The 14,390-nt window shown below is 43.4% G+C and overlaps 1 protein-coding gene across 2 annotated transcripts in view; it reads right to left on the bottom strand.

Annotated features, from left to right (window-relative positions):
- The window catches only part of ZDHHC14 (zinc finger DHHC-type palmitoyltransferase 14), an 85,910-nt gene extending 81,553 nt beyond the window's left edge, over positions 1–4,357 (bottom strand). For both annotated transcript variants that reach the window (XM_056852528.1, XM_056852529.1), the window contains exon 1: positions 4,061–4,357. In XM_056852528.1, the coding sequence (XP_056708506.1) occupies positions 4,061–4,314 (254 nt within the window). In that variant the 5' untranslated portion in view covers positions 4,315–4,357. The remainder of the gene's footprint in view (positions 1–4,060) is intronic.
- Positions 4,358–14,390: the final 10,033 nt, after the last annotated feature.

The raw sequence follows: 14,390 nt of genomic DNA, 5'->3' as shown, positions 1-14,390 counted from the left end.
TACACACGCCAAGGAACTGAGATTGGCAGTGGCTCCCTGCTACATGAAAATAAGGTTGAAAAAATGTCTGTGACTATCTAATGCGTAAAGTGGCCCTTAACGCTCGCTCCCACTTGCTACCCTGGTTCTTTTATAGCTTACCACATTTCTCCAATGAGCTTTTCTCTCAGCTTCTGCAAGCCAGGAAAAAAATTTTTTTTGTCCACTCATTGTTTATATGACCACTTACCTAAAGAAGAAAAAAGACTAATTCTGCCAATAGTTGTTGAATGTCTCTTTTAATCAGTTCAGCCGCTAGTTAACCCCTTGCATGGGCTTTTTATGATGGGATAGACAGATTTATCTAGGTGTCATTCTATGATTCTTTTCTATGATTTATTTCATTTTCTAGAATGTAAGTGCTGGGTAGGGTGGCCAGCTCTGGGTGGGAAAATACCTGGAGATTTTTGGGGTGGAGCCTGGGGAGGGGAGGGACCTCAGGAGGGTACAATGCCATAGAGCCCACCTTCCAAAAGCAGCCGTTTTCTCCAGAGGAACTGCTCTCAGACGTCTGGAAATCAACTGTAATAGTGCGAGATCTCCAGGTCCACCTGGAGGCTGTCAACCCTACTTCTGGGGCTATAATTTAAAGAGCAACTCTGTTGTGAGAAGAGGAAGGCAATTTAACTCTTCAGCCTATCATCATTTTCCTGAAGAAAGCTTCCCCTTCCTTAAGCTGGTACCCCACAACAGATAGCCTAGAATAGGTACGTTTAACCTGGGGAGAGGAGACGACTGAGAGGTGATATGATAACCATCTTCAAGTACTTGAAGGGCTGTAATATAGAGGATGGTGAGTTATTTTCTGTTTACCCAGAAGGTTTGACCAGAATCAACAGTTTGAAATTAATTCAAAAGGGTTTTGGCTAAACATTAGGAGGAACTTCCATGCAGAGAAGTTCCTCAGTGGAACAGGTTTCATTGGGAGGTGGTGGTCTCTCCTTCATTGGAGGTTTTTAAGCAGAGGCTAAATGGCCATCTAACAGCAATGCTGATTATGTGAACTTAGGCAGATCATGAGAGGGACGGCAGGAAGGGTTGCGTCAGTGTTTGGCTCTCATGGCCCTTTCTCACACGCCCAGGGAAATGTCAATCACCACTTTGGGGTCAGGAAGCAATTTTCCTCCATGCCAGTTTGGCCAGGGATCCTGAAGGATTTTTTTTTGCCATTTGGGGGCAAGGAGCAGGGGTTACTGGGGGTATGGGGGGAGGCAGTTGTGAATTTTCTGCATTGTGCAGTGGGTTGGGCTAGTTAACCCTGGAGGACCCTTCCAATTCTATAATTCTATAAAAGAAACTTGAAGCAGTGATTTAAAGGTGGAAAACAAGGTAAGGGAAAAGATTCCCTTCCCCCATACTGGTTTCCCCTTTTAAATCACAGCTCCAGTAGCTGCACTGAATAAAATATACAACTACATGTAATGTGTAGTTTTGCCCTCAAGCTTACTATCAAAAATGTACTGTTATGAAAAACCTATCCAAAATACCGTAAGTGAATTTTTTTTTTTTACTTTAAAACATTTGTACCACAAGCTAAGCAGGGTTAGCCCTTGTTAATCCTTGGATGGGAGATCACCAAGGAATGCCAGGATTGTTATGCAGAGGAAGGCAATGGCAAACCACCTGTTAGTCCCTTGCCTTGAAAACTCTAATGGGTTGCCATAAGTCTGCTGCTATTTGACTAGTCAAATATAAAAAATATAAATCCAGTCCACAAACCTTACCAAAAACCAAATTCCCACAACAAAACAGTATTCTCCCTCTCACAAAACAGTGTTCTCCCTCTCAGAAAATAGACACAACCAACATCAGTGAACAATAAACCAAAACTAATTACCACCCATATCAACAGAAAGCCTTTTGGAAAAAGTAGTATCTTGCAAGCCCTCCTGAACAACCAAGTGGATAAAGTGTGCTGCTATCCCCAGGGCTAAACCAGATAAGATCCCTGAGATCCCATTTTTAAAACAATTGCGCCTTTCAGGCATGTGGGATTTTTTATTAGGACTGTGGAATGCAAAGTGGGGTTTCAGGCCTTCTGGCCCATGCCATTTCTTGACCAGAAACAATTTTGGGAGTCACCATTTGCCACTCTGGGTGAACTTATGGGTACAATACACACACCTATAAGTTTGCCCCAATAGAGCAAACAGTTGCTCCCTGGGAAAAAACAACACTGGGGAGAAAGCTTACAATCAGAATCAGGCCTCCACACCCTGATAAGTGAATTTTTTTAAAAAAGCTGGGAGCTCCAATCACAGAATTCCCAGCATCAAGCCTCTGCTTTGATCCTTATGTAGGCTATTCTGGGGGGCGGATGTACTATTTTAAAATGCCAGATTTCTAGTAGAGATAGAGAAAGCAAACTAGGAAGAACCGATACTAAAGAATGGGCAGATCTAAGGTGGCACACAGGTTCATACTAGGAGAGGCAGCCCTTCACATATGTGGGCCCCAGGTTGTGAAAGTGTTTAAAGGTAACTTAGAATTGAACCCAAAAGCAAACGGGCAACTAATATACTTTCAAAATTTCATACCAATAAAAAATGCATATATTTAAAAACAAGCTGAGCAAGGAAACACAAATTCTTTATGCATTTTAACTCAAAGAAACCAAAAAGCTTACACTGTATACTTCATTCTATGCAAAAATGTCTGAATTCAAAGCATTCCCCCCCCTTACAGAACATTTCTTGTCACTGTATGCCTACTAGCTGGATACCAAAAACATCTATTGTCCTACTAGTCATGATTTCAATGGTATTTCACCCACATAAGTCCAACTTGTTCCTATAAAATATTTCTAGCAGCTGTACACTGGAAGACCCACTTCTATATTTCACTGCATCGTGCAAAATAATTTGTATAACACAGCAAGTTAGCCTTATGCCTGCCAGCCTTCTGTGAATGTAACATGCACATGTATCAGAGTAAAGCAGGGCATGAGGTACAGGAGAAGACAAAATGTGCCCTTTGTCTTTTTTTTTAAAAAAGTACTTGCTTATTGGTGCATTACAAAATGTCCCACATACATTCACTTATTCCTCCATAGTCATTTTGTAAAATACTGCATATGCAATTGCAACTATAAATACACTAGTAGGGGGGGATGGAGGAGAAGAAAATAACCTGAGACAGGTCAAAGTAGTCGAGGTTGTTCTAGGTCAAAAACAACCCTCTTCATTCCTCCCCCAAAAATAAACAACTAAGGTGCTTTATGTTGATGGAATTAAAAAAACAAACAAGTTTTTTTAAATCAAAATTGGAACAATACAGGAGGTGGGGAAAGAAATATAGTGAAACATTTGCCCAGGCTGATCACAGAAAGGTACTAACGCCTTAATGCAAATAAACCAAGAAGTACAGTACTAAGCGTCAGATTAGGGACCCAGATGCAAAATGCACAGTCCCATACACTATGCCCAATGTCACTTAAATCAAATGGTGTCTCTCGATACTCAAGGCATGAACAGAGCAAGGCAACAATGTAATTTGTTTCTTGTATATGAATTGAAGTTTGAACAACTTGTTCTTTAATAACCCATTGGGCACTGGGAACTGACAAACTCTTTTCATCCCAACACAAAACTTTCAAAAACTCTTTTAAAAAAGGAGTAGCACCAAACTGTGCTTGAAAGGGTGTCCCAATATTAATTTTTGAGGAATCAGAGTGGAATATCTAGTCTTTCCACCAACATGTAGCCATCATTGGGCATATTAATGATGTTACCAGCCCTGAGCCAGCTTGCTAGGGAGGATGGGATACGCATTCAAAAAATACATTAAAAAATTATTAGTATACTTTATGTTATGTTTAAACGTATCTGCTTTAAAATTGTATTTGGAGCAAAAAGTGGATTATTCAGCCTTAAGTCTTCCAATGTAGTGCAAACATAATTGTGTCAATCATGCTAAAGTATAAAACTTACAGAAACCTATTCAGCCAATATCCACAGAGAAAGCAGTACAATAGAAGCCTGCTTCATGAGGGATGGGGTAGAAAAACTGAAATGCCACTTACTCAAAGGCAAAGAAGAGTCCGCTGGTAACCAAGATAAGAAGAAGCGTCAGGTAGAACACTCCTGTCTGGCGAGCCATCATGATCCTTCCATCGCAAAAGAATTGGTTTCTCCCAGGGAAAACCTCCCATTTTCTCTGAGAAGCTGTTTTCTTTTTCTTCTGGGGAGACTCCATGGGAGAAGAGGAGCTGTGAGTGCTGATCTGACTGTATTCACAGTCTTTCATGGGCCCTCCACCACCAGCGCCGGGAGTCATCAAGGGAGAATAATGAGGGGGAACAGTCCCCCAAGTTAATCTTGTTCAAGAGAGTTTCCCAGAAGCCACTACTATTTATTTTAATTCTAAAAGTTTATCACACCTCTATATAATAACCAGTTAACTACTGAGAGACTAAAGCTGTCATTCCAGACATAGTAAGGAGTCTTTCCCTTCTTCACAACTAAATAAAAAAAGTTCAAAATAATCCTTTAGAACGGCATAATCATATAACAAAAGAGGAACTAGAAAAGTTAAAATATAAATCACATTCTATCCAATCATAAAACTTTAAAATAATTTTGAAACATTGTGCCTTTTGCTTAAATTGCTCAGTGTGTTCTTCACATCCACATCTTTAAGTAGGTCTTGGCTAAAAAACGGAAGCCTGCAATTCTGTAGCTCCTTTTCTGTTACGATGCAGATGATTCTTCAAAAATAAAAAAACATACACCCTAGTAATTCTTTCAAGCACATCAATCCTGATCCTGGACCAGCTGCTGAGAAACCATCCATAATATCCGACTTCTTCCAAGGATTTTCTTCCTCAACTCTGCACCTCACCAAGTCCTCCGTTATCTGTATTCTTGTTGCTCTGAATTACAAGGGGAATTATTACTTCCCTCAAGCTTTCCCCAGGCATGAAAGCGGCTGTTCTATATTACAGTCAAGCCCCATTCCTGGGGGTGGGTGGGGTGAATGCATACAGGGCCTGAGAAGTCAGTCTTCATCTTTGACAACAGAAATAACCTGCTTATCCTCTTCACCCCTTATTTAGGAGTCGAGCGCAAAGTCCAGAAGCCAGGTGGTTGTTCCTCAGTCACAAGGCACTCTACATCGCAGATCCCTTCTTGCTGCTTCTTTCTTTTGTTGCTCTTCTAGATTAGACTTTTGTTTGTGTGTGTGTGTGTCCTCAAGTCACCAGATCAGACTTTCAGCCCCTTAAAAGCAGCGTCACCCCTCCATCCCAGTTCGGAAGCAAACATTATTCACTCGGAGACGTGTCCCCTAGTCCCACCGCCATCACGTCCCCTTTCAAACCGCCGCCGGCTCCAAAGGCAGACCTCAACGACCCCCCCCCCTCAGCCCGAGCGCGCCCTGCTGCCGACCGGCTTTCAGCGCCGGCGCTCCCCCGCGCCTCTTTATCGAGGCTCATCCCCCGCTGACCGGCCTCAGCCCGAGCAGAAGCCGCCACTTCTTCCTTCTCATCTCCCAAGGAGAGCGGAGAGAAGCGGCCGGGCGGAGCTGCCTCTCCACGCCCCCCCCCCCGTTCAAAAGCAGGGGCTGAGCGGTTACAAAGGAGGGCCCCCCCCCGCGCAGGCCTCCCGGCCTCTCTGAGGCGAACCGCGGTCCCTTCTGGAGGGAGGCGGCTCCTCGCCCAACCGTCCCTCAGAGGCGAGGCGGTTGCCAGAGCCTCGCTCTCGCTCGCCCTCAAGCCCTTCCGCGGACGAAACTGTCAGCCGTCGTTAATCTTAATCCCGTCTTCCTGCCTCGTCCTCTCCCCTCGGGCGGCCGGGGAAGGAGGTCGCGTCGCCGCCTCCGGGCGCGCGCACGGCTTCCCAGCCTGCTGCCCCCCCCTCCCTCCCTCCCTCAGCAACCGGCGCCAACGTCTCCTGCCGTCCCCAGGCGGCGGCAACGGGAAGCGCGGCCGCTTCGCTTCCTGGTCAGCGAGTCGCCTCCGCCGCCCTCCCGCCCATGTCAGTTTGCCTCGCTTAAAACCCGGCTCCCTCAGCCCTTGGCCACGTCTCACCCCCTCCTCTCCCCGTGGCCTTCTGGGGAATGTAGTCCGTCCTATTCTTCCGCCTGCGCCGCCCGTCGACAGTAAAGAGTACGCCCACTACCCGATAGAAGAGCGAATGGGGTGAGGAGGAGCAGGACTACAAGTCCCAGAGTGCGTCGGGAGTTTCTTCCCTCCCTTTGGTTTTGCTTGGGGGAGCATATCCTCAGGGAGATGGATTATGAAGGGGGGGGGGGTGAGAGAGTGTAAGTCGGGGACCAGCACAGCTGGAAGAGCAGAAGAAAAATGTATTCATCTGTTACATCATTACTTGCTTTTGACGTTTATATTGCCACTGTGTGTCTAATTCACTCTTCTGTACTTGAAGGATAGATGGACTCGCATTCCAGCTGTATCCGAAGAAGTGAGCTGTGGCTCACGGAAGCGCCTACCCTGCCAGAAATTTTGTTAGTCTTTAAGGTGCTACTGGACTCCTGCTCTTTTCCACTGTTACATCATTATTACAACACATTTAAATTTTGATTATTATTATTCCTGTTAGCACTCCAACTAGGTATAAAAGTGTCTGAAAATATACTACATTTAGGAGAGCTATGCTTTGAAGTATCATAAGGTGTTGTGAACCATAGACCGCGTAAGTCTTCCCTTGAAATCAGCTCAGAGGTGGGACCTGAGGATCCCCCGGATTAGCAGCTCATCTCCTGACCACAGAAATCAGTTTTCCCTGGAGAAAATGGATGCTTTGGAGGGTGGACTCTATGACATTGTACCCCATTGAGGTCCCTGTCCTCCCTAGGATCCATCCCCAAATCTCCAGAAGTTTCCCAACCTGGATCTGACGATTTTTGAACAACTAATTACTGGAGATTTAAGACATTTATTAGGGGACATTTATATAGGAGGCGTGCCCAAAACGCCTATGTAGAAGGTGTATGCACTCATCATGTGGATTTTTATTTAAAGACTCCACTACCATAGAAGTTTCTCCTGTCCTTCTATGCACCACATAAACATTCTTTTGCAAGTGCCCTTCTAACATCACAACCTCTCCCTGGCCTATCTGGCAGGTATTTCCTTCAAACTGCACCTTAAAGCCAGCCTTAGCCAGCACAGAAACACTTAGCAAATTATGCTGTAACTCAGGCACACAAAGTACATCCTGAAACATAATTCAACTCTGGGAAAAACACCTCCCCTTCAGAGTGTACCTTTAAGTGTCTCCCATCTGCTAGACTTACATTAGACCTAGCAGACTGCTTTTGGTTAACCACCATGGAAGCTCCTGTAACGTAGAGGAGCTGGGCCCATAACCCTGACGCGGAAGCCAAGCGGATTGGCAGCCTGTCCAGAATAACCATCAGAAAGTCCTCTGCTACTTAGAAAAGTGTAGTTTATTTTACAGTGCAAAGATATAATACAGATACTTCTTTCACACACTCCGCTCATAGCATCCCGCATAGAACTTTAGCTTCACTCCAATATATACACCTGGTGGACGCAGCCACCAATCACAGTAGATACCCAATCATCCTGCCATTGCTACTGCATTGCATCAGCCACCTGGCTATAACTGGATCAGGCCAGCTTTCTCTAGCTCCCCAGGTACTTTCCAGGCTGATTGCATCATCATTATATCTCTCTGATCTATCCTGCCCTGTCAAACGAATCTGACAGACTTGTAATCTTGACATCGTCAACCCACAAGTAGTTCTTCACACTTTGTGCCCTGTTTTCCCTTTTTAGGGAATAGCCCCCCCCCCCCAATGGAGTCCTACTGTTACAAGTTTCGATGAAAAATGTCCCTGTCTTACTCCAGGACACTGGCTGCCATGAGGCATTTGGGGATGATTTCCACTTGTGCTGGTCACATTTTCTATTGATGCTGCCTTTTTCTTGTTTTCCACAGAACCAGGGCACCAGTGATGCTCACAGGTCCCTGCTGGTCAGAATGTTTTTCTGTTTCCCACTCGTTTACAGCGCATTCCTGATTTTTAAGGGCGAAAACCCTTAGGAGGCCAGGAAGGCGCTGCACTGATGTTCAGGCCCCTCGTGCCGGCACCCGGGCTACTTATGACGGTGTTAGTGGCCCCAGCACCAGCAAGGAGGCCCGGGCGCTGGGCGCCACCAAAGCAGCACCATTATAGAACACTGGCGGGGCCTTCCGCCAGCGTCCCACTGGCGTAAAGGCCCGCGACGGCATTCCGGGGAGTGTTCCCGGGGCGTTCTGGGGGGAGGAGCTGCCGTTAGGCAGCCTCCTGTCCCCGTTCACCCCCGGTATGCCTGCGGCAAGAAGAGCTAAGGCTGAGCCTGCTTTTTAGCAGGCACAGCCCTCACTTTTCTCTATGGGGCGAAAAGCCCCATTTAAAATGTAAAAAGCCTTTACAAGGCTTTTTTTTAGTTTTGGGGGCCGGGGAAACAGGGTTAGGATGTGCCGCAGTGGCACCTCCTCCCCACCATTCCTGAACGCCGAAATCTCAGGAATGCCCTGTTAAAGAAGTTGATAATTGAGCTGTAATTTTGCATGGTAAGTTTCATGTATATTCTTACATCGTGCTTATGCTTTTTTGTTTTTATCTTTGTGTTAAAAATAAAATTTAATAATTAAAATAGACACAAATCTGATATTAAAATCAATAATATTCAATAAACTGGTGGGACGGGGACATACTATAGCTGATTTAAAGATTATTGTTCTCCATCAAAAGAAAACAGGTAGGATCCCCCATGAGATTGCTGAATTAGAATTCATTTACAATGAACCAACAATGCGTATTCTGGGGTTTAACTGGGAGCTTGGATTCCTAACTCCCTATAGGCGCTATCAGCTTACATACCCAATCCCTTCAATTCAATAAAACATTTTTTTAAAGAATATAGGCAGAGATGTTTCTTTCTATATAGTCTAATATTACTCTTTCAATACTTTCCTTACAAATATTTCTTTGATTAGTCACTAATTTAAGCCTATTAGTCTGAAATCTTTATCCAGTCTATATATTTCTAAGCTTATTTAATTTTAATTATACCTTTTATTTATGCCTTCATACTCACGTTTTCTAGATATTAATTTGACACCCTAAAATCAATGCTTCTTGGTTATTAATACTTTACATTTCTTATATCTACTAAGATACCATATACTTTTTATACCATCAATCCATTAATATCTACTCAATTTACTTTGTAAAAAATGATTAAAAACATGTATGCTTCTAATATGTTCCCCTGTCTCATTTCATCCTTTATTAGATTTGATGTTCAATCTACTCTGCTGTTCTTGAATGGACGTGCCCCACACCAACTGCTGGGGAGCTGATTTCTCTTGTGATTAGCTCTTGTTTTACATCAGCCTTTCTTAGTAACATTCTCCCCCGCCTTCTTCTGAGCATTTGCCCAAGCCCGATGGCTGTACACTTCTTTGAATCTCAGGAACTGAGCTCTGACTCACAAAAGCTAGTGATGAAATATACATTAGTTTTTAAGTTGCTACCGGGTGTGGTGAGAATTTTTATATTAGAAATTAGTTTGGCTTAAGAAGAACCATCTTTATACCTTAATATTATAGCCTGTAGCTTAGAAGCCACATGAAGGCCTGACTATGGCTTTTAAGGGGGCAGGCCTCTAGCTGACCTCAGCTTCAACTAGGCTCCTGTCCTTAAAGGGTACAGGAGATTGCATTGCTAGAAGTTAGTCAACCAAAACACATTAGGTGCCCCAAATTATGTTTAGGGATAGCAAAATCATTTAGACAGGCAGCAAATAGTCTGCTTACGCATGGGGGGAATTGTTTTTGTACGCGGGCTGACAGTCGAACAAATAGTTGTCAGAGACCCTGGGTCTGGGAAACTTATTTTGGAACAGGATATTTTCCAAACAAGATTAGCCATGATTTGTGAAAACCCATCTCCTGAAGAATTTGAAAGGAGGTGTCCTGTTGGGACCCCCTTCTCATGGTTTAGCCTATAAAAGGCTAGTCAAGTTGCCCAGTCCTTTGTCCTTCTAAGGGAGAGACCAGGGCTCCATACTTTGTGGTTGCCATCTCTTCCTTGTAATGACCCAGAGTACTCTGTTAGCTGTTTGTTTGTATGTCAACTTATGTGTGGGTTTGTTAAATTCTGCTATATTGCTTCTTTCTTTGCCTTATATTCTCTTGTAAGTCCAATAAAACTGCATGGTTTACTGTTATATGTTTGGTGTGCTGTTTAAGAGTATCTTTTGTGCAAGGTCTATCTTTCCTATCAAATTCTCTGGGCTCTGCTTTTGGTAACTGAGCAGGCAGAGAAATCCAATCACAAAGAACCGGGAGGTGGGAAAGAGAATTCCCACAACACCGGGCTCCTACACAAAAAAGTGACAGTAATCGGAAATTGACTGTTTTTGGCAGAATGACTGTTTTTAAAACAGCTGAGGTGACAGGAATTGTATATATTTATATTTTTTCAGGCATAAAGCATTTTCACCAAACATCCTGTAAGAATACCCGGTATTCCCAGACCTGTCAGTAGCGCATGCACACACACAAATGCACACATAATCAAAGGGACTTTTGTTGCTATTTCTCCTAAGGGTTCTCACCCCTCCTCATTGCTAAGGTCAGGCAATCTTTCAGGCTCAGATTTTGTGATTGCCAGCACTATCACTTTCCCATATGGCAGAGGAGGCCACATAGTAGCTTCATGTCTTTGATATGAGTAGTTTAAGTGAATAACATGAGACACCTCTACAGTACATGTATGCTAGGGACAATTTATGGATGATCTATTTATCCATAATTAGTGGCTCACAGAGGCAGCAGATTGGTTCTTGTAGGTTATCCGGGCTGTGTGACCGTGGTCTTGGTATTTTCTTTCCTGACGTTTACCAAGACCACGGCCACATAGCCCGGATAAATATTGCCTTCGACAATATTTAGAGGCAGCAGAACTTGTATGGGACCACCTTTCTCGGTATACCCCCCAGAGAGCTCTATGCTCTTCAGGAGACTCTCCTGGTGATCCCTGGTCCAAAGATTATCTAGCTGTCCTCATCCAGGGCCACAGCCTTTTCGGATGTAGCTAACAGAACTCTCTGCCTAAAGAGACCCAGGCCCTGTGAGACCTAGCTTAGTTTCGCAGGACTGGTGAGACAGAGATATTCCACCAGGCCTATGGTTGAGTACAGCAACAGTTTTCATATAATGGCTGGCTAATTCTGTATCCTACTCTACTTCCACCTTTTCCCTTTTGGTCTCCCACTAGGGTTGCCAGATCCCCCCCCCCTTGATCCGCGGGAGGTTTTAGGGGGTGGGGTGATTGCGTGCACACAGGGCCATGCGCATGCGATTATGACACTTCCGGGTTTACCGCCGGAAGTGCTGCATCGCTGCAGCTGCTTTAGCTCTCAAATCCCCAGAGGTTTGAGTGCTAAAGCTGCCACAGCGATGTGGCACTTCCAGGGAGTTATGTAATCACGTGTGCGCAGCCACATGCACACACGATTGCCTCTCTGGAGCAGCCAGGTGGAGTGGTGGGCAATTGCCTGCCGAAACCACCCACCTGGCAACCCTGTCTCCCACCAAATTGTATTAATTGCACTAGTCACTCCACAATTATTAACATCTAGGTTTGACTGGGGCCTATTGCAAACCCTGACTATGGAGGAATGTCTATGTTAAATTAATTTTATGTGGAGGAAATGTATTAAGGGCATCATTTTTATGGAGTTGGGATTTATATATGTTATACTGAATTTTATGGTATGGAAATCATATGGAATTTATTATAATCTGTGGCTTTATTGTTGTGAACTACCCTGAGCCCTGCTTTTGTGAGGAAAGGGAGGGATAAAAAAGAAAGAAAGAAAGAAAGAAAGAAAGAAAGAAAGAAAGAAAGAAAGAAAGAAAGAAAGAAAGAAAGAAAGAAAGAAAGAAAGAAAGAAAGGGGTAGACCAGGGAAAAAATGAAGGAGCAGTGATATAGGAAAGATCTGGCAGGAAAAGAAAACATGGAAGCAGTAGAAACCATGAACGGTGAACCTTGTGCTTTTGAGCCATAAAATTACAGACTTTTAACTGTAATTATAACCTGAGTGGTGTCATCATAATACAGCACGGTGATTCATTATGTACGTCTAATTTGCTTTACAATGTTTTAAAAAAGCATTGTGGTACCTTGCACGTATTTGATGACAATACTCTGTTAGTCACTGATCCTTTTTATACACTAACATACTAGTCTATTTTTATTTTACTGATTTTATTGCAGCAAAGTTTTAATAAGGAAGAGAGAGGAAATATAAGGCAGCAATTCTAATTTGCATCTGAATATTTTTCATTTATTGTTTGGAAAACCATAAAATATAGAGCATTAGCTTCACACAAACAAATACCATATGGTTGTTTACTAAACAGGAAGTACATCATCTTATATGTATGAAAGTGAAAACCAATAGCGTCAGCTATTTAAATTCCATGGCTCAGGTCAAACTGAAAGTATTAATTAGTCCATAAAACAATTCTGCCATTACTCACCGTCAGCCTGAGTGATGATACAATTAACTACAGTACTTGTTTTCTCATCTTATCTATAGATGGTTTAGTTACTATGGTAACAGGAAGATGAAAGTTCCAGTCCCATGTACACTTACTTTGGAGTAAATATTATTGAATTTAGTGGGATTTGCTGCCAATACCCATATAACTGGGGCATCGAACTACATAGATTAGATTCTAGAAGGAAAAAGGACAAATTTTTTAAAACTTCTTCTGATACTGACTACACAATGCCCAAAAGATGTATGATGCTATGAAAATGAATGAACAATTAGACCTTTTGAAGAATAAAAGCACAATAAACACAAACACTGTATATAAGCTCTGAGTGCCTTGTGACATATGAACTTGTCAGAGCTGGATTCAGTGAAGGTGCCTTTCCTGCATATGCTTTTAGTAGACTTAGAACTTTGTTTCATTAGATTTAATTTAGATGGAATAGATTTAGATAGAATGTCATGCATTCTCATCTACTCATAATAGCTTTGACAAACGCCAATGTGATCTGTGTATCTTTGATTCTACAACACACTATTTTCTCATAATTAGATTACTTTTAAATAATACCTTTAACTAAAACACTGAGTGATTATTAGTTGGGAAAGAAAAGTATTCACATTGGACTAGAATAAATAGCCTTCTGATTTTTCCCTTTAATTAAGTCAAAACCCTGAACCCTGTATGCCAAACAGAGCAGCCACGCATCACACAGTTCTGTGACTTACAGCCCAATCCTGAGTGGGGTGGTGGTGGTTACGGCAGGTTTGGGGATGGCAAAAAGGGGCATTCCCTGGCTGAAAGGGCTTAGGGAGCTGACTGGAGTCAGTCCCGTCCCCGGTAATACCTTGGAAACGCCCCCTTCAGCACTGGCGTGAACCCTCACGCCGGGGAAATGCTGCTGGGGAGGTACTGCCAGCAGCCCAGTCTTGTGCTGCTGCACTGCTCCCCAGAGCTGGCATAAGTTGCCCTGCACTGGTGTTAGCCAGCCACGTGGCACTTGATGCTGGGGTCACGTTGGCTCCAAAGGCCATTTGCCCCCCCCTTTTCAGGATTGCTCTACCCATGGTCTGTGTGTTGCTAATTGCAATCAAAACGACGTCTTAAGTTTCCATGTGGTTGTTATTGTGGTAATACTCCCTCACGTGGGTCTCTTAGGACAGCAGAGACCCCAGGTAGATAGAAACAATAAATACAATACAAACATAGTCATCATTTAAATACATAATTCAAACAGATAAGGTAAAGCCTGCATCTGTGGCCTTCAAGCTGTCCCATAATCCCTTTTATACAAATTCTTCTTTTGAACAATAGTTTAGAACAGGGCTTAAAACAATCTGCAGTAAATATACTGAATAGCAGCACACCAAACAGTTTTGCTCAGAGTGCAGGGTTGGTTCTCTATTCAATAGGGTTGCCAGGTCCCTCTTCACTATGGGGTTTGGGGAGGGGAGGGACTTCAATGCCATAGAGTCCAATTGCCAAAGTGGCCATTTTCTGCAGGAGAACTGATCTCTATGGGCTGGAGATCCGTTGTAATAGCAGGAGATCTCCAGCTAGTATCTGGAGGTTGGCAACCCGACTATTCAAGCAACCAAGCCAATCCAGGGAGATGGTGACCAAGTACAGTTGCCATCTCTCCCCCGTCCCATTCTATTTGTTAACATTTTATTTTGTTTTAGTTACCTTATTTGTAGTCTGCCTTTCTCAATGAGGCTTAAGGGGGATTACATAATATATCAAATATAAGCAACAGGATGGGACATCCAGTGAACACAGCAATAGGGTTTGAACTGCTGAAATCTGAAAACAA

The sequence above is a fragment of the Euleptes europaea genome, chromosome 7 (genome assembly GCF_029931775.1).
Source record: "Euleptes europaea isolate rEulEur1 chromosome 7, rEulEur1.hap1, whole genome shotgun sequence".
Classification (NCBI taxonomy): Eukaryota; Metazoa; Chordata; class Lepidosauria; order Squamata; family Sphaerodactylidae; genus Euleptes; species Euleptes europaea.
This window is presented reverse-complemented; position numbering and strand designations above follow the sequence as displayed.